At 41.0% G+C, this 22,236-nt stretch overlaps 1 protein-coding gene across 1 annotated transcript; it reads left to right on the plus strand.

Moving 5' to 3' along the window:
• Window positions 1–7,109: 7,109 nt before the first annotated feature.
• On the plus strand, window positions 7,110–13,528 carry LOC144657926 (uncharacterized). The gene is made up of 3 exons (XM_078518265.1): window positions 7,110–9,726; window positions 10,153–10,728; window positions 13,520–13,528. Exons 1-3 carry the CDS (start codon window positions 7,258–7,260, stop codon window positions 13,526–13,528), a joined length of 3,054 nt encoding a protein of 1,017 aa, XP_078374391.1. The 5' UTR covers window positions 7,110–7,257.
• The last annotated feature ends 8,708 nt before the right edge of the window (window positions 13,529–22,236 follow it).

The raw sequence follows: 22,236 nt of genomic DNA on the forward strand, positions 1-22,236 counted from the left end.
AGGAAAACAAAATGAGACATAGTCGACTTGAATTTTTTTTAAAAAAAAAACGGTGCCGGTAACTTTGTTCTTTTTGGCAATACAAATGTTCGTTCAATTTCAAGTGAGTTTGTTCTTTCATTAAACATATTTCCATCTTAAGCTATATGTTCATTAAAAACTGATTTAAACAATATCACTATTTTTTTTAATTTTTGGAAATTCGCTAAATTAAATATTCGCTAAATCTTGCTCAGAAAAAATCGCTGAAATTAGTAGCCGCTAACAATTTAAGGTAATACATCTCGCAAAGAGAGGACTCCCATCTCCTGCATTGAAGCAGACGGTGTTCAATGCTGTGACAATAAATCCATATCTTAGATTCTCAATGACCACTTCTCAACTATTGGTAGCAAACTAGTGCAACAACTCAAGTCCTACAGCTCTTACATTAGCTCAAAGCCTTCAGAAAACAAGTAACCCGACAAATTTGTTTTGAGCCAATTACGGAAGACTTCGTCCTCCGTCAACGAAAACACCTGAAAACCAATGAAGCTACCGGTCTCGATAAAATCAGCGCGCGTCTGTTGACAGATTCAGCCTCAGTAATTAGTGTCAGTCTAAATAGACCATTTAATCAATCTCTTGAATCTATCATCCTTGTACCCAGGGTCTTCGTTCCCTTTGACCCGCTGTCAGGAAACGTTTCTTCAAGCCTGCGCAGAAGGGACGAAGACTCGAGGTACGAGAATGTTGAATCTATCTATTGAATTTAGAACTGACCAATAAAGATTTGCCAAATAAATCATGTTAAACTTTCTACACTTCAGTTCACTACACCCAGTTAATACATTTAAAAAAGAAAGAAAGAAAAAAGAATCGCTTCAACACTACGGCGAAGGATTACCACACCTTTGTACACAGCACTTTCGCTCAGTGCGTCAGCACTATGTCTTCTAATTGAGAGCAGGCCGTAACATAGGTCAATGAGGCCGGCTGCAGTCCCCCCCCAGCACCGAAATGTTTCGGGCAAAATGCTTAGAAATAGACCAACAAGCCTAGTGAAAAAGTAGAAAATAAGCCGAAAAATCTCAACATTACGTTCAAAACGAATTACATCAACAGAAAAAAGTAATGGAAATATAACTTTGTGGTTCAAAAGTCTGACTGATTTTTCATTCATATGTTTTCGTTTCCTTTCGCAAATTGCTATAATTACGTTCGATTTTTCTCGCAAATTCTGTTTGACCCCTCAGTTTGATTCAGTTGCAATCATTTTGAAGTGAGGAGGAAATTGGCGAGGGCGACCAGAAGTAAGGATTCTCCATAGCTCGAGCGTTTGCGCGCGGTGGATCTAGTGTAAGACCTTGAAACAAAGCTGTTACAAATGTGATGAAGCTAGTTCTTTGACACAAATGTTAAAAGCTAGCTCAAATTTTTAAACGATATTTTTTACCCATTTACCCCTGACACGCTTTTACCTAACTTTCAAGTTAGAGAAAAACAATGTATATTGGCTGCCCAAAAATACGTTAGTTTTTTTCTGAACTCGGGAGTGGATAATTAAAATATTTCCGAAGAAAACGGATACAGTGCATTGACATCTTCGGGCAACACCACGAAATTAATAAAAGCACTATCGTGTCCTTGAAGCAAGCAGGCAAGTTAAGGTTTGTACACAACTATTTCAATGCACGGTTCGTATGCTTCAACGTACATCTTTAAAAGTGACCGTTAGCTAGATTACAAAAAAGATTTAAATGTTAAATAAAAGAATGGTACTTAATCTGAAAAAAAGTACAACGATTAAAAAGGCAACTTAAATATTTTAGGTAATTAGACGTAAATTAAATAATATTAACTAACCAATTAACTAGAAATGTGAGTAATCAGAGAAAGAGGTCAAATTCTCCAGAGACTTTATAACTCTTGCACGCATTGCGTGCCAATGTCTAACAGGAAGCCCGGGAGTGTTAGACTGTCCACAGCCCTCTATTTTTTCGTGTTTTTTTCGATCAATGAGCGCGCGGTGAGAACGGCAAGAGAACTGGGCGCCAGCGCAAGACGGAAGAAGCAAGGGGGTGGGGGCGGGAAGCAAAAAAACAAAATGAAATGACTCTGCTCACTACAACTCGGAATGTTCCGAGCTAAATCAAAGATCTCTTCGAGATATTGACTTTTTGCATGAAGGTAGTATGAGTAGAAGGTTTATCCTGGGCATTGTTGTTCGAACATATCATGGAAGAATTCAAACGTCTTTCAGTTCAAGCATTTTTTTATTTATTTTCGCGGAGGAAATGCTGTATTTGTCAGTCGCGACGGCTGGGCGCTTTGCGACTCATATACTTTGGCTTGGTTAAAAATGGTAAACTTTGACGCTTGCCTTTAATCGAAATAGTTGTTTCCTTTCGAGATAGAATGATTTTTACTCGGCTTAATGCAGGGTTCCCGATAAAGGTTACGCACGACAGAGTTACCTTTTGTATCGTCACGCAATCTTAACCCCACATTGAGAAGTAAATTTTCGTTTGGATATTACCAAAAGCCGCTTCTTCTCGCGTTATTCTTAGCTTACGGCTACACATGCCATTTCTAACGACTACATTTCCAGTAAAACAGTTGCTGTTTTTTTTTCTAATGGCGATGCATTAACTTCTGAACAGAAGCAAAAACTTTTAGTGTTTACTGCTTCCACCGGAAGGCTACAAAAACACTTGTAAATATCACTTCACACCTGCATTGAATGTTGCAATTCTAAATTGTGCAACTCAGCAGAAATAATCAATTGTCACGAAATGAGTTCCCTTTGGTTAACTATTAGCAACGTTTTAGTGTGTGAAAGACTTGTACCAGTACAAATTTGCGTTGTTAATTGTTTTAGGTTAAATTAATCAGACCTAAATTATCCACTGGGACAGCCTTGGCACATTTTACAGACAATATTCTTCAGAATATGGACGATGGTAGGTTCACAGGTACTGTATTTCTAAACTTTTATAAGACCTTCGGCACGGTAGATCATCGCCTACTACTGCAGAAGCTGACGAGCATTGGCCTTGATGGTCTTCAAAATCATATCAACAGTGTCAGAATGCACTTTGTCTATGGCGATTGGTAGACTTAATTTTACTAGAATGATTCATTCGTTCTTACTTTTGAAACACTAAATTTTCGGTGGCCTCTGTCCACCTTCATTAGAGTAAAATGAGTTCGTTGAACATTTGCGCGCCGCTAAGCATGTTTGAATACATGTACGCCAACCAATTTTTAATTTCCTAGCAGTGGAGTGTAAGCGCGCGGAAAAGGTTTTCTTTCGTTCAAATCCGCGATTAACCCTTAGAATCCTAAGGTTCTGGTATTTTTTAAGCAGTTTTCTGGACTTAAACTAATCTGTCGAATTTCGTGATTGCATATAAGAAGCTCAAGTAAAAATGTGTGCTGTTTCAAAACACTGAGGGCTCAAAGTTTCATTGTGACGTCAGCATTCAACCGTTTCTTTCTTGTTGAGCGAGCATACGGGCTCGAATCTGGCGAATATTTCGTTTATAAGTGTTTTTTCGAGTCATTTTCCGCTGCAGAAGCCCCCAGGCTGGCATCATTAAGCTAGAATGGTGGGTAGAGGCCAGCATCTGAAAGAAACCAGAGGTGAGAGATGATTTTGACTTGATTGGAACGCCAGAAATATTCGAATCGAAGATGGAGATGGCGGTTCATTGGTAAAGTTGTCTCTCTGGCCGTTCTGTGGGTGGATTCCAAGACCTGCCAAGGCATTTTGGACGAGTTCTGACTTCCAAAGAATGCAATCGGTGCAACATTTTGCCGGCAGGATTGGGTGGCCGACACAGCCCATGCCGCCGCCAGACTGCCCAGCACCCCGGCAGCAACGAGGAAATTACAGGTTTGCAAGCATAGCTCTAATCGAATAGTAATTGCTGAGTCTGCTGAATGATTGATGGGAAATTTCCTTGGTGAACGGAAGGGAATAGGGTTGAAGTTTGCTGCAAATGTATATTTTTGAAGTCAGAATTATTTTTTCATTAAAAAAAATGGAGGCAAAGAAGTGTGTTTTTTGTTGTTGTCCTGTTACGTAGAAAACGGGCATTTTCAGATTTGCTGCTGAACAAGCAACCATATGCAACAGAAATCAAGAGTTTTAGTCAGTTAGTTGGCTTTTAAAGCTATGAAAATTATCACTTTGCCATAAAAAGCAGTCATTTCTATCATGTGCCCAGATATGTTAAAGCTAGAGTTTTTTCAATCACTGCTGGTATTTTCCACGCACATATGCGTGGCTAGGACTTAAAGGGTTAAGTTTAAAGTACTTATTGTTACTTATTTTCGCGGGAACTTAATTTCGCGAAAATGGAACGGGAATATTTCGCGAGACTTAATTTTCACGATTTGACCAAAACTACGTAATTAACATAAAAGATACAATAGAAATCGTTTAAAATTAATTTTCGCGGGTCTTTAATTTCGCGATTTTTTTAAAAATCGCGAAAATCAGTAACAATAATGTAAATTATTATAATGTTTTTTTTCTTCCAGATTACGTAAAAAAATCGTGGGATTTTTTTTTCAAAATGGCTTCCCCAGCGAAAAAATTGAGATGCACTCCCTCATAAAAGTTTGTCAAGGATGCAGAGGTTCACTTAAATCAACATTACGAACGATTTAATAGCAGTCCTCCTTTCGATTTTTGTGTCGCCCGAAAGGAACGACGACCATAAAGAGACCGTCAAACAGGGTTTCTCTGCACCCCCTCTCGGGAAACGGATGTACACTACCATCTTCCCAAAGCATGTTTTCAGAGAACCTTCGTTTATTCGGCGCTCTCTTGTATTTCCCGTCGGTGTGCCCCCCCACACACACACACACACACATGGAATGTCACAAAATCTACCTCGAGCAAAAGTTTGGTGTCGATGCCATTGAGACTTAACTGCATTTGACAGGGACCGCAATGGGCGGCTAAGCGACCCGTCTGCCCTCTGAGCACCTACTGTTACAAATGATCTCATCGCGTGAGCTCGTTAATCGAATGACGTGACTCTCGGACATGTTTTTTCTACAGGATAGCATTTAAAAATAGATTGATTGACACTCGTAGCGATAAAAGTCAGTAAGGAAAAATGTTGTTACTCGGTATTTATCAAGTTGTTCAGGATTCTTTGCTCAGATTTCTCTCGATTCGGAACGCGTCATGTGTCTACTTAATGTACCAGGGATATTAAAGGATTTTGCTCAAGAATTGTGGTCGTGGAATTTGTTTAAGGAATTAATTCACTCTGACATTTTACTGGTGCCGAGACCCGGGAACTCTCGAAGGAAAACAATCATGGTCTGAGGCAAGTTTGCCGAAGAAGAGAAATGACGGATTTAAAGCATAAAGTTAGAGTGCGTGTTGGTCACAAGCGATACTTGACGAAAAACTTTCACCGATGCAAGGGCACTCATCAATTCTGGAGATCAAGCGGATATAAAAAAGCTGAAGTCCCTTCAATCTATTCTACTAGACAAGCTCGTTTTTTATTCTACCTTTTCGAGGGATCAATATCGACATACCTATAGTTTATTCTAAGGCTGTCCCCCTTTTTTATTATTTTTACCGTCAAATGCGTTTTCTAATTTTCTGTCTGATCGGCATGTAATCAACAATTCACATAATTTGACGAGATACTTATGAATCCCTAACCCTTTTTAAAATATTTATTTTTTAAAGGTTTGTAGCTATTCTGTAGGTATAAATGATCTGATTTTATAGGAATCCTGCTGCTGAAAATAGTTACCCTCTTCAGATCCCAAGGGTTGAGATTTATTTAGTGTGGGTTGGATTGAAGAAGTAAAAGTTAACTTGAGCTCTTTGAAAATTTCCCGGGGTTTCCCCTACAATGGCCTGCACAGGAGTGGTACATCTATCACAAATTGAAGGTTAGGGAAACCTGTTCTAATTTAGCTATTAAAAGAGCTCTTACAGAAATTAAAACAATTGCAACTTAGAAATACGGACAGAAGTGCAGTATTTTTTAAAAAGGTATATTAGGGGTACCTTTTACAATACAGGTAGGTATTGGGGAGTGGTATGGGTAACTTGATTAAAAATATAACACAAACAGCGGTGATAAACATTATGAAAAATCGCATTTTTATAAACTTGACGTTTCGTATGCTAAGCTACATACATTTTCAAAAGTATGACCGTTAAAATTTTGGCAACTATTTATATATTGTTATGAAAGGGGTCTGGAACCGAGACTGAGACAATTGATCTTCAGCAGTAATATTTACATTTTGGTTAATAAAGTAACAACCTCTCACTGCCGACATTGACCTCCACTGCAAGATTAAAAAGACCTTATACATTCATGAACTACAACCTTCTTTAAATGCCAATGTCGGCAGTGAGAGGTTGTTACTTTATTAACCAAAATGTAAATATTAAGTTACTGCTGAAGATCAATTGTCTCAGTCTCTATCAATTATTGCGGGCCCAAGAGAGGCCCGCAACCCTAATCTTGACAGTGACCAGCGGATTGCGTATTACGCGTGCGCGCCACGTTTATAAAGGCTATCTGCAATCCGGAAGTTGAAAATTTTGTTCTTCTACTAAGAACGATCGGAATGCAAAAAATGTGTCAATCACGACAGTTTGTCGTAACACCGGAAGAGAAAAATCTTGTCTCCAAGAGCGATAAGAATGCGAAAAATGAGGCTTCTGTCGGAAGATTGCAGACATTACGTTTTGCAGACGTTGTTTTATATGTGTTGCTTTTGAGAAGATCTGCTGTGATTGTATCACAGATAAACTACGGCAAAGCGAATGATTCCAACAACGATTATTCTCGACAAATTCCTTATAACACTGACAACAAAGCGAGTTTGCCGACGGAGGAAAATCACATCTCAATTCACACCGCGTGCTCGACTACACTTCGCAAAACTGTACACACATATACGGTGGGGGTTTTGGCACAAATCGAGACAACTCGCTCGGCTCGCCCGGGCTCGCCTCGCTCCTTGTCTCGATTAGTGTCCAAAACCCCCACCGTATATGTGTGTACAAAAATCGCGAGCGGCAACTTTACGCAGGGCCAAGCAAATCGAGACAACTCGCTCGGCTCGCCCGGGCTCGCCTCGCTCCTTGTCTCGATTAGTGTCCAAAACCCCCACCGTATATGTGTGTACAAAAATCGCGAGCGGCACCCAAAATCTCTGCGGCTTGAGCGCTCACAAATATCAAGCTTAATTGCTGTGCCAGAAATAATTCCTATTGAACAAATGCTTCCATTGGGTATATCAACCAAGATGACTGCTGCAAGTTATTCGCAAGAAGTTTTGCAAGCACTCTTGAGAGAAATACGCGAATTTCAAAGAAATCCACAATGGAACAATAACTTTTTATTGGTCCAATCCGATTTCAACGAATGGCTACGCGTGTGGAAAATGACCATACCAGATGGTGACCAGGCCAGCAAAGACCTTTTTGTCTTTCAAAAGAAAACAAAATCAAAGTTTGTTGATTTGGTAAAGAATGAAATAAGAGATTTGAAAAGCGCAAAAGTAAGTTTTGAAATAAAAATAATGTTCACAAAAGAAAATTTTGAGACTGGTGTAACACAAGAGATGGAGCATTATTTTAAAGAAAAACAACCGCACGTTTTTAACGAACACAATAAAAATCAGATAAAACAAGAGTTTGAAAGATTTATTGAAAGATCAAAGGGACAAATTGAGGCTTGGTCAGAGCGTGGCTCAGGGTGGGTTTTTGAAAGAATAACTGTTGCGTACGTAAATGTTGCACGCTATCAGCCATTGCGCGGAGGAACGTACTTACCTCTCCCAGCCAATTTGGCAAAAAAGAAAGCAATTATTAACGTGCAAAACAGGGATAACGAATGTTTGAAGTGGGCTTTGAGAGCTGCTTTATTTCCACCAAGTGATGGGAAAAATCCACAAAGAACAAGCAAATACCCTTTTAACGACGGAGTCAACTATAGAGGAATTGTCTTTCCAACACCTGTAAAACAGATTGACAAGCTTGAGGCGCAAAACAGCAACCTTGCAATAAATGTGTTCGGCTGGGAAGACAATCTTGTGATTGTACACAGAATAAGCAGAAAAGAAAAAACCATTCCTCGTATTAACCTTATGTTAATCGAGTCAGGCGAAATTCAGCACTATTGTTTTGTAAAAAAAGTAAGCGCTTTACTCTTTGATCAGAGCAAACATCGTACTGCAAAACACTTTTGCATGATGTGCTTGACCGGTTTCACAAGAGCAGACTTGCTCGAGAACCACGAAAAATATTGCAATGGCATGAACGGCAGGCCGACAAGGATCGAGATGCCGGAAGAGGGGAAAAACACCCTTTCTTTTCAAAATCATCACAAACAGATGAGGGCGCCATACGTGATATATGCCGACTTTGAGGCTTTGGTCAGAAAGATTTCAGGCTGCGAGCGTGGGACAGAGAGCAAGCAAAAAAGCTACACCGAGAAGACAGAACAGCACGAGGCATGTGGTTTTGCTTACACAGTTGTAAGGAGTGATGGCAGAAACAAACGACCAGTGGTTTACAGAGGTGAAAATGCTGTTGAAGTGTTTTTGAACTGTCTTCAAGAGGAAGAGAAAACAATAAGAAACAGTTTGTCATTGCCAAAACCTCTTGTGATGACTTCAGTAGATTGGGAAAAATTTAAAAATGCAACTGATTGCCATATTTGCGAAAAAAGTTTGATAAAAGATTACTTTTTAGACTCTTTGCCTGTATGGAAAAGTGAAGAAGGCAGCGAATACACTTATGATGGGCAATGGCACAAAAAATGTTATTACAATGCAAAGAAAGAACTAGGCAGTTCGATTCTCATTCAGAAAAGATTGATTCTGAAAAGATTAACAGAAGAGGAACACAAAGAAGCAGCTGAAGAACAAGATGACTGCTTATGCTGCGGACAACCTTTGCTCAGGCAAAACTTCAGAGATGCAGTAAAGGACCATTGCCACATAACAGGCAAGTACCGCGGAGCCGCGCACAACGCGTGCAACCTGAAAATGCGAATAAAACCAAAAACGGACCAAATACCAGTTGTATTTCACAACCTGAGGGGCTATGATGCCCACCATTTAATGCAAGCGATGTCGAAGCTGTCGCAAGCGACACAGAAAGAGGTGAAATGTGTCGCAAACAACATGGAGAAATACATTACATTTTCATTTGGTGGCCTGCGTTTTATTGACAGCTTAAACTTTCTTCAAGGAAGCCTTGATTCACTTGTAAGTGCGGCACCAAAGGAGTCATTAAAAATAACAAAATCTCTTTCTTCACAAAATTTTGAACTTCTTTTCAAAAAGGGGATCTATCCGTACGAGTACATGGACTCATGGGAAAGATTTAGCGAAACAAGTTTGCCTGAAAAAGAAAAGTTTTACAGCAAACTTAACGACGATCATATAACAGACGAAGAGTACGATCACGCAAAGAGGGTATGGGAAGCTTTTGGTTGCAAAACACTGGGCGACTACCACGACCTGTACGTTAAAACAGACGTCGCTTTGTTGGCAGACGTTTTCGAAAACTTTAGAAAAATCTGCCTTGAGCAGTACGGGTTGGATCCTGCGAATTATTTTACTTCGCCTGGCCTTTCTTGGGATGCACTCTTGAAAAAGACAGGAGTTGAGCTGGAGCTGCTTACAGAGGTTGACATGCACCTTTTTATCGAAAGAGGACTGCGTGGAGGGATTTCGATGGTAAGTAAGAGATACGCAAAGGCTAACAATCCATATGTTGAAGGCTTCGATCCGAGCAAGCCAAAAAAATACATTATGTACCTCGATGCAAACAACCTTTACGGGTGGGCAATGAGCAAGCCACTGCCAAAAAGTGGTTTTAGATGGAAAAAAGTTATGCCGACAGAAAAAGAAATAATGAGAAAAAAGGAGTTTGCAAAAACCGGCTGGATTTTGGAGGTAGACCTCGAATACCCTGCAGAACTGCATGAAGAGCACAACAGCTACCCATTAGCACCTGAGAAAAAGAAAATAAATAATGACTTGTTTTCACCCTACCAAAAGGAATTGATAAAAAACCTTGATCTGTACCCACCAGACAGCGAAAAGCTTGTTTTAACTCTTGAAGACAAAACTAATTATGTTGTGCATTATCGAAACTTGCAGTTTTATTTGAAACAAGGAATGAAACTCAAAAAAGTGCACAGGGTTTTGGAGTTCGAACAGGAATGTTGGATGGAGCCGTACATAAAGATGAACACAGAATTCAGGAAAAAAGCGAAAAACGACTTTGAAAAAAACTTTTACAAGCTAATGAATAACTCAGTTTTCGGAAAAACAATGGAAAACCTGCGTAACCGTGTTGACATAAAAATAGCGCGAGGCGACGAAACGAACAAAATAAGAAAACTGGTTGCCAGTCCATTGTACTCAAGACACGTTCTGTTTTCAAACGATCTGGTCGGAATAGACATGCGGAAAAGCAGACTTTTTCTCAATAAACCTGTCTACACAGGTATGACTATCCTTGACGTAAGCAAGATTTTGATGTATGACTTTTTTTACAACGAAATGAAAATGGAGTACGGGCAGCGCTGCGAGCTTTTGTATACAGACACTGACAGCCTTCTTCTGGAGATTGAAACAGAGGATATTTACGAAGATATTTATCAAAACAAAACTCTATACGACACAAGCGACTACCCAAAAGAGCATTTACTTCATTCATACGAAAACAAAAAGGTCTTGGGAAAAATGAAAGACGAATGCGCAGGAACACCAATTTCAGAGTGTGTCTGTTTGAGGCCAAAAATGTATTCAATACTGACAGAAGACCAAAAAAAAATAAAGAAAGCTAAAGGAGTAAAAAAGTGTGTGGTAAAAAAGAAAATCTTGCACGAAAATTATTTAGAAACGCTTTTTGGAACAAAGCAGTTATGGCATGGAATGAACATACTTAGAAGCGAGGGTCATGAGATTTACGGAATGCATCTCAACAAAGTCTCGCTGTCGCCTTTTGACTCAAAGCGATGGATAGCGGATGATGGGATACATACAAATGCTTACGGGTATAAGTTTTGCGAAACAAAGCCGACATAAACAGAACGTTTATAGCTTTTCTGGTGGTAACTGTGTATTTGGAGGAATAATAAGCAATTCTTCACGCACAAAGCCGCGCTTTGGACCATCGTGCAAGTAATAAAGCACTGGCTGATCAGGTTTAGTAACAGACCTTTCGATGCTGTAGACTTTTAATGACCAAATCGGATCTGTAGCCCTTTTTACGCCGCCTTCTAGCTCGCCAGGTTGGAAGAGATAGCGCACATTAACGAGAGAGGGTATTTTTTTTTCTTTCTTGCCAACAGGCCTTGTATATTTTGAGGACGGTTTGGACGAAACAGCCTTTTCTTTGATTGCAGCAGCAGGTTTTTTTTCCAGTAAGACTGGTAACTTCGTTGTTCAGAGCGGTAACAACTTCGGGAAGCCTTTTTACCCACGCTGTCGACCGCTGGCCAGATGGCAGGTTCATCTCGACACCGTACTGATAACCAAACAGGCGCCCTGCCAGTGTTTGATTAAAACGTTCAACAATAGCTTGATCTCTGTGGATATTAACACGTCCGCGTCTAATATAGGTTTTGTGATTTTCCATTTCTTTAGTAACAGCTCCCATGAATTCGCGACCAGGGTCAACTTGCAGCATCTGTGGCCATTTTAGTGCACTTCGCCTGTAAATTGTCTGAAAACCTTTTGCAACCTCAGTTGAATCTTTGGAGGTCAAAGGCTCGGCCTCTTTGAAACGGCTGGCAACGTCAACAACAGTCAGCGCGTATTTGTAAACTTTTCGCCCTCGCGGCAGTTTGTCGTGTGGCAGAAAAAGAAGGTCCGCCTGGTGGACCGCGTTAGGAGAAGAAACATCGAATTTTGGGCGAGGAACGTATCGTGGTGCCGGAAGGTAGATCTGCCAAAGGGCCTGCTTAACGAGCCACTTTTTAGCAGCATCTTCGGAAACCTTGGCCGCCTCGGCTAATTTTTTTATCGCTGCAATTCCCTTCCAGTAGCCCTGGGGGCTATAGTAGACTTTCGAGATCTTTGCATCCATGCGTATACAAGAAAAAAAAGAAACGTTTAAAGAAACCGAAAGGCAGCGTACCCAAGTGCAAGCGCCCCAGCGCCAACGAACATAAGTTCACCTTGTTTCTGCTGCTCACTTGGCTGATAAAAATCAGAGAACTTGGGTTCTTTCGGAGGAATCATTTGTTTGTCAGGATGTGCCTGGTTGTAGAGTTTGAAAGCGTAGTCAGTGTTTGTGAAGTTCTGTTTGGCCTGCTCTTTTATTTCCGCGTTGGTTTGTATCCAGTCGAGGAGCTTGGTGCGGTCGCGAGAGTATTTCGCGTAAGCGGCTTGGTAAGCCTCAAGAGCTTTGTCGTGTCTTTCTTTTTCTTTCAAAGCAGCGTCATCTCCGCCACCCAAAGCTCGAGCAAGGTAGTTACCGCCAATGAAAGCAGCAGCGTTCAAGATTGCTCCGCCAGCCATAATCGCGATGCTTGCCATAGTAGAACTTTGTTATTATATTATGCGAATTTTTTTTAATTGGTGGGGAGAATTTTCTGGTCCTCGAGATACTGTTTAAGTGCAACGCTGCCAGCCATGACGGCTGTGAACTTTACATAGTTCATAAAACTGCTGCTTGGGTCGGATGTGAAGTTTTCTTTCACAACTTTTTTGGCAGCCCAGCCGATTCCGGCGGCGAGACCTGTAATGGTGGCAGCATCCATGAGTGTTTTCACGAGCTTGTTGTCCGACATGGCGTTTTGATATAAAATAAAAATAAATCTTTAAATTAAAAATAATTTTAATTGGTAAAGACATACATTAGAAAATCGCCTGCTTTTAATTTGGATTCCTGAATTAAAGCAGCCATTTTTTTTGTAATTTCAAAAAGCAACACTGAACTTCTATCTTGAAGCCTTAAATTTTCATCTTGCAAACTTCTAACTTCTTCAAGCTTCTCTTTTATTTCTTCTTCATTTTCTATTTTTTCACACGCGGTTGCAATTTCTTTTAAAACCTCATAATCCCTTTTAAAACGTAAAACATCATTTTCAAGTTTATAGCGCATTTCGCAATATTTTTTCAATGCTTTTAAAATCTCAATTTTGTCGGGCATTGTGTCGGGCATAGTGTCGGTCATTGTTTTGGACATTGTCGGTATAATAAATGAAAAATAAATATTCAAAAGAAATTTTTTAATCCATCGGGCGGATTCCTCTTTGTGTGCGAGGTCTAATGACATTTTGGATTGTCGAAGGGTGCCCAAGGCATTCTTTTAATCTCATCAAAGAGCTCTAATAAAGAAAAAAAAAGTTAATTGCTAAAGTCAGAAAGTAACACAGAAATCACTTGCTTAAAAACTTTCGTTGGTTAAACCAACATCATCAACCGCAGAATAAAAGGTTTTTTCCATTTCATCAAGCACCAAACTGTTTGCTTCTTCAATTATATCTTTTCTTTTTTCATACTTTTTTTTAAGATCTTTTAAAGCCTCATACCAAAAGTTTAAACTTTCTACAGATTTTTCAGAAATTGCATAAAAAATTTTTAATTTTTCTGGTTCTAACCGGTTTAAAAAGGCTTTTCCCTCTTTCAAAGCAGCTGTTGCTTGTGCCTTATGGAGCGAAGCTCCGGTGCCCCCAGGGCACCCTTTTTCAAAGCATTTTAGCTTATAAAGCACAAAAAAGTTTCCAAAATCCAATCGGTCAGACAAAGTGTATGAACTTGTTGTGGTCATAGTATTTCGTTTACTTAAAAATAGAAAATGTTTAAATGGAATTTATTTAATAATTTTTTTAATCCATACTACAGATTCCTCTTTTTGAGCCATTTTGGCTTGTTGGTTGCGGAATTCTAGAGCCCGTTTGGCGCGTGTCTGAAGAACGCGTTGCAACCCTTCCAATACTTTCTGCTGTAACTGGTGTGTCATCAGTTATAAGAGTTGGCGGAGCTTTAAATGTTGGACTTCTTTTTTCGTTTATAAAGGCTTTTATGTCTTCGCGTTTCACATAAGTTGTAACGATTGCAACGCCGATACCAAGCAAAGATATCCATTGATTTGTGGTGAGACCGCTTGATTGCGGCTGAGCCTCGGGCGGAGCTGGTTCCGTTACGGCCGGTGGTGTTACATTTCGCTTTGCAGCCGCAGATTTCTTTTCCTTTTCTTTTGCAATTATTGCAGCAGCCTCGATAGAAGCTTTTTTCTGTGCTTCACGAGCCTGTTTTGTTTTTTCTGCAGCAAGCTTGCCAGCAGCAACTCTCTTTGGATTTTTGGCAGGCTTTGTTGCAGGAGTTGTTGAAGTGACAGGAGAAGAGGTAGAAACAGGAGTTTCCAATTCACGTTGTTCGAGCTCGGCCATTATATTTATGAAAAAATAATATTTAAATAGAAATTTGCTCAGCAAGATCTTTTGCTAAGCAATTTCTAAGCATTGCTCATTAATTATTCAGTATTTTCTTAGCTTTGTTTAGGAAGTCTTGTGAGTATTACTCAGTAAAGGTGCCTTCGGAGCTTTTTTCCGTGGCGCCCTGCCGCTCAGAGGCGATTTCATCAAGATCTGACTGTTTTTTTGATGAACTTGCTGAGTCGTAATCAATATATTTTGCTGTTATCAAAGCAGCAGAAGCAGGAGCAAGAAGCTTGCCGTAATTGAAAGACAAACTGCCGACAAGATTGGAAAGCTCGCTGTTTATAATGTAGTCATTTTTAAGCTCTTTTTGTAAAGCTTCAATATTTTTCATGGGCACAAACAGACTTGCTGCTTTTGTTAAAAGAGTTAGCGCGCTGTCAATAAGATTTTCCGTTGTCTTGGTGCCAACGTATGCCTCATATCTCTTGAAGTACTTTTCAACTTCTTTATCTGTAAAGCGCTTCACCTGCTCGTGTGTCAGCTGCACTCCGATTGCTTCTTTGGACTTGCCTGTTGAAACAAGGATTGCAAGCTGTTCACGCAAAGCAGGAATGTCAGGGCCTTGAATGAGTGCCATAGCGCTTTCTGTACTTTCTGGTTCAGCTCCTAGCAGTTCCATTACGGAAGCTAATTCTTGTTCACTTGCAGCGCCCTTGACGCTCTCGGGAGGAGAAGTTGCGAAAGGGTCAGCCATTTATTACTATAAAAAATATGTTCAATAAAAAAAAATTGTTCCGTAAGGGTGGCGATGAGAAATGACAAGATGCGATAACTTATTTTTTTTTAGCTTTAAAATGATTTCTTTGTAATCCTCATTGGCAAGTTCGCCAGCGTAATCCTCAAAGATTGCCTTCGTGGTCTTGGCAGAGGGGGTGTAAAAGAAAACGATTGCCGCCACATTTTCGCGGAATGAAGCTGTTATGCTTGTCATTTTTTGAGTTAACACCCATATGCTCAAGCCTGCGTGGCGAGCAGAGAAAGCAAGATTCACCAATTCACCCGTTCTTCCCTTTACATCTTTCGATGCAGCACAGTCGTCGAGGATGATAAGCGTGTTCGTACCCTCAAAAAGAAATCTTGAAAGCCTTAACCAAGATTCCACCTCGTGCTGCTCGCAAATGAAAACAAAAAATCGAATATCTTCCTCAGCAAAGCGATAATAAGTCTTGTTGTGCTCGAAAGTCGGGCAGATGAGCACGATGTAGTCAAACTTGCCTCGGAAAGGGCCACAAAGCTGATTGACCACGTATCTTGTTTTTCCTGAGTTCGTTGGTCCCACAATGAGGGCGTTGAAGGGTATATTGGCAGGATCCATCTTCGTTCGTATATTATAAAAGCACAGATTCTAACTGCCTGCCAATTATATTCATTTGGGCGTCGCTGATTACGTAAATGTGGCAGTTCAAATTACCTGAGCCGCTTGCTTTCCTCTCTAGCTCAAGTTGGACACCGTCCTTTGTGTTCACAAGGCGCGTGCCGCTTCCATGCATCAAGTGGTCAGCCATGGAACGCAGATCAATAAGAAGGCCAAACTTGTCTTCTGTGTAAAACTTTTGCAGAGTCATGTGCTGCGTTTTATTTTTTTCTTTCATGTAGAATCTTTTAACTTCTCCCCAAATGTCCATTCCTTCGATGCCGTTGTTGTACAGCATGTTTGGCGAGCCATTGACAGTGATGCTTACTTTTGTAAGGTCCGGGTTAATGTACTTTTCCGAGCTCCTTGCACCTTTGTTATATTGCTCAATAAATAGGAGCAAGATACCTTTCAGGGACCTCCTCTGCGGGTTGACCCTTAGATTCAGACGTGTGTCGGAGCCTTTTGCAAAAGTCACCACTTTAACACGCTGGATGTGGTCGTAAGCGAACTCTTTGCCGCCCGAATAAGCGCTGAACGCTTCATCTGCAATTTCCTTGCTTCTTATCATCTCGTACTCCAGCTGGATGTTTGTCAACTTGTATTTCAGTTTTGTTGTATCTGAGCCTCTGACCACATGTTCGGCTGCCGCGAGCTTCAGTTCGAACACAAGATCGTTGTATAGTGCCTGAGGATAAAATGCCCCATGGTCAGTTAAAATCTGGTGATCCAGACGGATGCGGTATTTATTACCATATAGCTCATTCAGCTTTTTTTCTGCTTCGACTCCTGAAGTTTTCTTATCGCCAGCATTTGAGCGAATTTTGTTAAGGTCCTCGCTCTGAATGCCCTCTGGGACCCTGTCGTCGCGCTCCTCCTGCGAAAGGAAAAAATCCTCAAATATTTTGTAGATGTCATAGCCAACCGTGTCCTGCACGACGGTGCCTTCGTACTTTACAACAAAATCGTCGACCAGAGCTCGGCTGACGTTGTCAACCAGAAAGTTGTTAGCATGGCCTCCGCTCAAGTCGATGTTGAAGCGCAGCGCCAGCGAGCCAGGCACAATGACCTCGTTTTCGTTCAGCTTTGGCACTGAAACATACAACGTTTCCTCTGGATTGGCTTCAGTGCGGTCAAAAGTGATTCGTTTTACAGCGCGCTCGGCTTTCAGTGCGCCGAGTATTTTCTCTGTGCGTCCCGGTCGAAGGTTTTCTTGAACAGCAGCCATCTCTCGATAACCTTTATTGTTAAATTGAAAAGTTTAATTTGAAAATATATATAAATTACGTGATGGCGGAAGGTGGTGGTTATTTTGGACACGAGGACCCTGAATTAGACCGACTTATTGACAATGACGGCAATGATGACGATGATGATGAACAAGAGGTCAACACAACCAAAGCATTTCAGCCCGGGAGGGCATCCACACCATACCCTGGTGAAGAAATTCAAATGCAAACAATGCAGCACGAAAAGAGCGGGCTGCCAGACACATCCTACGTTGAAACACCTTTGTTGGGAAGCTTTATTCATCAAGATGACAAACCGGCAATGATTGACAGAGCTAAAGATTTTATCAAAAGAAAATTCCCCAAAGTGAACTTCGCAAAAATAGGCCCAATCGGTTTCAGCAAAAAGCCTGGCAATGATACAACAATCGTTTCATTTGGTGCAAAAGGTGGTGAGACAGAAATTTTAAAAAAAGATGGTAGTGGTCTTCTCAAAAAATTCACAGACAAGTTTAAAGCCTCCCTTGGGCCAGAAGCAGAATCTCTGATTGCTCAAGACAATGAAGAAATACGAGAAACCAGACAAAGCTCAAGAGAAGCTGAAATTCAACTACAACAGGCAGAAAAAAATTGGCACGCAAAAAGAAAAAGCCGCCCAAGAAGTGCGAGATCTGAGAATAAGAATCGAGCGAGCTCAAGCCAAGATTGATCAACTTGGGTCAAATGTTGAAAATGAATCAGAATTGCGCGAGCTGCAGCAACGGATAAAAAACTATCAAACGGATTTTGAAAACGCAAAAAAAGAAGTTGCTGCTCTTGAAAAACAAGCAAAGCAGAAGGCAAAAGAACAAACACGAGTCGACCAACTAAGGGCAAGCCTCGCTGCCAAAGAGAGCGAAAGAAACACTTTGCAAGAAAGACTCAACGATACAAGAGCATTGGATGATCTTAAAGAGAAAGAAGCCGAGCTGAAACGACAAAACGAGGAAGATCAGGCTGTTATAGAAGATGATAATGCCTCACCATCTGAAAAACAAGCCGCGGAAGAAAGAGTTGCGGAAAGAACCGAGGAACTTGGACGTTTGCAAACGCAGATTGCGGAAAGAGAAAGGGCGCTTCCACTTCGTGAGAGGATCAAAGAGATCTTCAAAAAAAATGGCGTGACAGTTACAGCGATCTTTCTTGCTGCTGGTGTCACGATTGGTGCTGTAATTGGTGCCATTACAAACTCTTTGAAGGCCACCGGCAAAGCGTTGGGAAAAGGCCTAAGTGATGTTGGCTCAAAGGTAGCATCAGCTCTGCCCGGTCTTATTGGCTCGATTGTGAGCTTTCTTTTCAAAACCGCTGGTCAAGCCATCGGTTTTCTTGCTAAACACACCTGGCTGCTCATCCTTGCTGCGGTTGCTTTTCTTGTTGAAAAATACATCAAAAACAGACGTTAACGCATAAGGGCGTAGAGCAAAGCTGCAGCTCCAACCGCACCAACAGCGACAGTTGCTTTGTTTATTTCGTGTGAATCATTGGCTACGGCCTTCGTAGCTTTAGCGCTTTGCGCGTTGCTAGCTGGTGTTTCAGCAGCGCTTGCGGCAGGTGCCTGATTTTTTTTTGCTGTGGCGCTCTTGTGTATAGGATTTGAAGGGTGGCTGTTTGGTGGGTTGATTTTTGATGGTCCTCCGGCCATAAGTTTAAGAGCTGCTTTTTTTGTAGCTTTATTAACCTCATCATTCACTCCTAATTTCATCCCAACAACAGCCTGCTTAAGCTGGTTATTGTAGCCAACAACGCTTTCTGTGTTTATCACCATACGAGCGGGCATCAGCCAGGCACCTGGGCAGACTGCAAGGTTAAGCCGAACCTTAGCCTCGTCGATGGCGAGTTGGTATCTTTGGACCGACTTTGCCAGATCAGGTTGCCTTATAGCGTCTTCAACCAACACGAGGAACTCACTTTGCGCTTCCTTTGCACGGCCGCCTGTGCCAAGTATGCTACTTCGAACGTTGACCTGCGAACCCAAAATACAGTAGACAAAAGCCTCTATCGACTGGTTTACTCTCGACAAACCTGCTTGGGTCAACCCTTCCGCGGCGTTAGGACAAAACCAGTCTGCCTGTGCATATGCAGCGCCCAGGGGGGGTACTCCGGGATCCAAGTGACGGGGATGTGCGAAGGATTTTTTTGGGGTCGAAATTTTTGATTCCGGGATTTTTTTGGGTAGGAGAATTTGGCAGGTATTTTTTGGGGGTGACTTGATTTAAATAGGGGATTTTTTTGGGTATTAAAATCAAACTAATGTGCCTTAGCGCGGCCTTGGCAATTTAGGGGTAATTTGACTAGGGATTTTTTTGGGCGTTTTTTTTGGTCCAGGGATTTTTTTGGGTAATGTCGGAAGACTAAGGGATTTTTTTGGGTCCTGAGCTTTGCCTCCATTCGATCATCCCCGTCACTTTGATCCCGGAGTACCCCCCCCTGGGATGCAGCGTCATCCGGCTCGATGTATTGAATTAAGTTACCCTTGCTTGCAGCTCCCCCTTCGTCCGAAAATTTATCGTAATCGGGGTATTTTGCTCCAGAATTTTTCAGACCAATATTTGAGATCCAGATATAAACGTCACCCAGTCCGTGGTTAGCAGATCTTGTGAAACGAAAATCGCTTGACGGGTCGACACCGAACTCAGCGCATATTCTTTTGTACGAAGCCACGTCGTACTTGTTGTCGAATTGGCTAAACGTTGGGTCGCCAGGCAAGGCGCTTACGCTCTGAATTCCACCCATCTGAAACAATATTCGCCTTATTGTAAAATAAACGTGAAAAAGGTAAAAATTACGCACAACAGGCGGCAAACTGAGAGCTGAGTGTTCTTCATCAAAAATTTCACGACTAATCCCACTGCCTGTTGTCGCGCACCAGACAGCAAAGTTAAGTTGCTGAGGCCAGTAGGACATATTAGGGCCAGCAAGCCACCTTTTTGACTCTTTTCCTGATGTATGCTTTAGTTTTGTTTTTTGAAAAATCTCTCTTAATTTCGTTGTGAAATATTGATCTGGTGTTACGTAGATGTTAATTTTGCTGTTAAATATTTTTTTCAAACTCGGTGCGGCTTCGTGAAATCCAACCGCGGGAATTGGCAAAGATGAGCCTTTTGCGCCGCTTGGTGACAGCTGTTGTGGAAAACCGCCTGAAATTTGATTCACCCCCAGTGCTTTTTTCATCTCTGGGCTCCAATATTTGCTGTCTGAGCCAAAAACATTTATCAAATTGCCTTGCTCTGCCTTGTAATAAATGTCTGCCGTTGCTGTGTGGTTGTACGCGAACTCAACCTGTGCAACAAATTTTGTTCGGTCAGCGTTTGGATATTTTGCAAGAAAAGGTTTCCACGCATTGTCTTTTGCCGCTTCAGAAATTTTAGTTGCTTCTGGGGTTTTCATCCACTTCATAAAATCTCTTTCTTTGGAATCAAGAAAAGTTGATTGAGAAATGTCATCAGCTCTCGGAATAGGCGGAGCCATTTTATATTAAAGATTTATTTTTCAAAAGATAATTATAAAGATGGTTGTGCTCACAATCGACGCGAGTTCCAACGGGGAAGCTGTTTACTTTGACCAGCCAATTGAAAAACCAAGGTTTATCAGCCTGCTGTCATGCTCGTTACAAAACAGCTGGCGTAATCTGGAAGAAATTGGCTCCATAAGCATTAAACAAAACAATGTGAGCAACAATGTTGCTGATTTTTTTCCAGGCAACTACAATTTTGATGAAATTACAACTTACCTGACTAATAAGTTCAAAGATCAACAAAAGCTAACAGTAAAAAGGGATGATTTAAAAAGAGGCTTTTCAATAACAAAAACAAAAAATATTGAAAGCTTTTCTTTTGATAAAAATCTTTCTAAACTTTTTAAGAACACAATTGTTGATGCTGCTAACGCAAGAATTGAAGATTTTACTAAGCCAGACTTTTATTACATTCACTGCGATTTACTTTCCAAAGAAAATAACTTGTATAATGGAAAGCCAAGTGACATTCTCGCTTGTGTACCAATAACCGGGAAACCTTATGATTTGGTTCATTACCCTCAAAATTTTATCAATAATTCACGTCGAACCAACGCTGTTCAGAGTGTGAACAGTGTCACATTGACCGTCAAAGACAAAACTGGCAGTAAGTTTGACTTTGTTGGAGCTCCGCTGCATTTTGAATTAGAATTAAATTAATATTTTTTTATTGTATACGACCATGTCATCTGCTAATGTTCTCCCGAGTGCCCCTGCTTATGGTGATCGCGAAGAAACACAACTTTATCCAAGCCTCCCAACAAATGCCGAGAATTTTCGGCTGACTGAAATAAGTAAAATTGAAAAAGAAATATCCGCTGAGGCTGAGCATTACAGGCTTGTGTTAAAAAAATATAAAAAAGTCCGGAAAGTTATTCACTATTCCGTGGTCTGTCTTGGCGCCGTGACGGCAGCTCTGTCTTCTGGAGCTGTTGCGACTTCACTTACTGGTGTTGGAATTGTTATCGGCGTGCCTGTTGCAGCAGTAGCAGGTATATCTGGCGCAGCTTCCACTGGCCTGTCAGTTATCAACAAAAAGCTTGAACGTAAAGTTAATAAGCACTCAAGAATCCTCGCTCTGGCTGTTGCAAAACATGACTCGATAAACAGCTCTGTCTCACAAGCTCTGAATGATAATCTTGTTTCTGACAAAGAGTTTCAACTGATCACACGAGAAATGCAGAAATATCGCCAACTTAAAGATACTTTACGCTCAAACTTTGCACAAAAACAAACAAATTCACTCCAGCCAGACATCGGAAAAATTCGGGAAGAAATCAAGAGAGAAGAACGCAAAAGATTGGAAAAAGAACTTCTCGAAAGCGCCACCGACATTTCGAAATAAAATTTCAGTCCAATAAAACATTTTTTCATTTTATAAAAGAATGATTGTCTGCGCTCATCTTGTCGTTTACTTTGTGATGGAAGCATTGTCGTTCGAGTTGCAAAAAAATGTTCGAGACATCACAAGAGAGGTTGTTGTTTGCCTAAACGAGGCAAAATAAAAGGTTAAAGCGTGCTTAAAGTGAAAAAGAATAAACACTTGATTTAATCCCCACAGTCAAGGGCTTGTCTGAACAATGCATGCAAATTTTTTTTGTGTGTGGGTGAATGTCCCACAGCGTCAGACTTATGCAAATCAACAGCTTT

The sequence above is a fragment of the Oculina patagonica genome, chromosome 6, assembly GCF_052425735.1.
Source record: "Oculina patagonica isolate OP01 chromosome 6, crgOcupat, whole genome shotgun sequence".
NCBI classification, from domain to species: Eukaryota; Metazoa; Cnidaria; class Anthozoa; order Scleractinia; family Oculinidae; genus Oculina; species Oculina patagonica.

Bases quoted from the DNA above. Each gene is read 5' to 3' on its own strand.
- LOC144657926 (XM_078518265.1), top strand. From the start codon at position 7,258: ATGCTTCCATTGGGTATATCAACCAAGATGACTGCTGCAAGTTATTCG. The intron at 9,727-10,152 runs GTAAGTAAGAGA...CGAAACTTGCAG, and splicing joins TGCGTGGAGGGATTTCGATG to TTTTATTTGAAACAAGGAAT.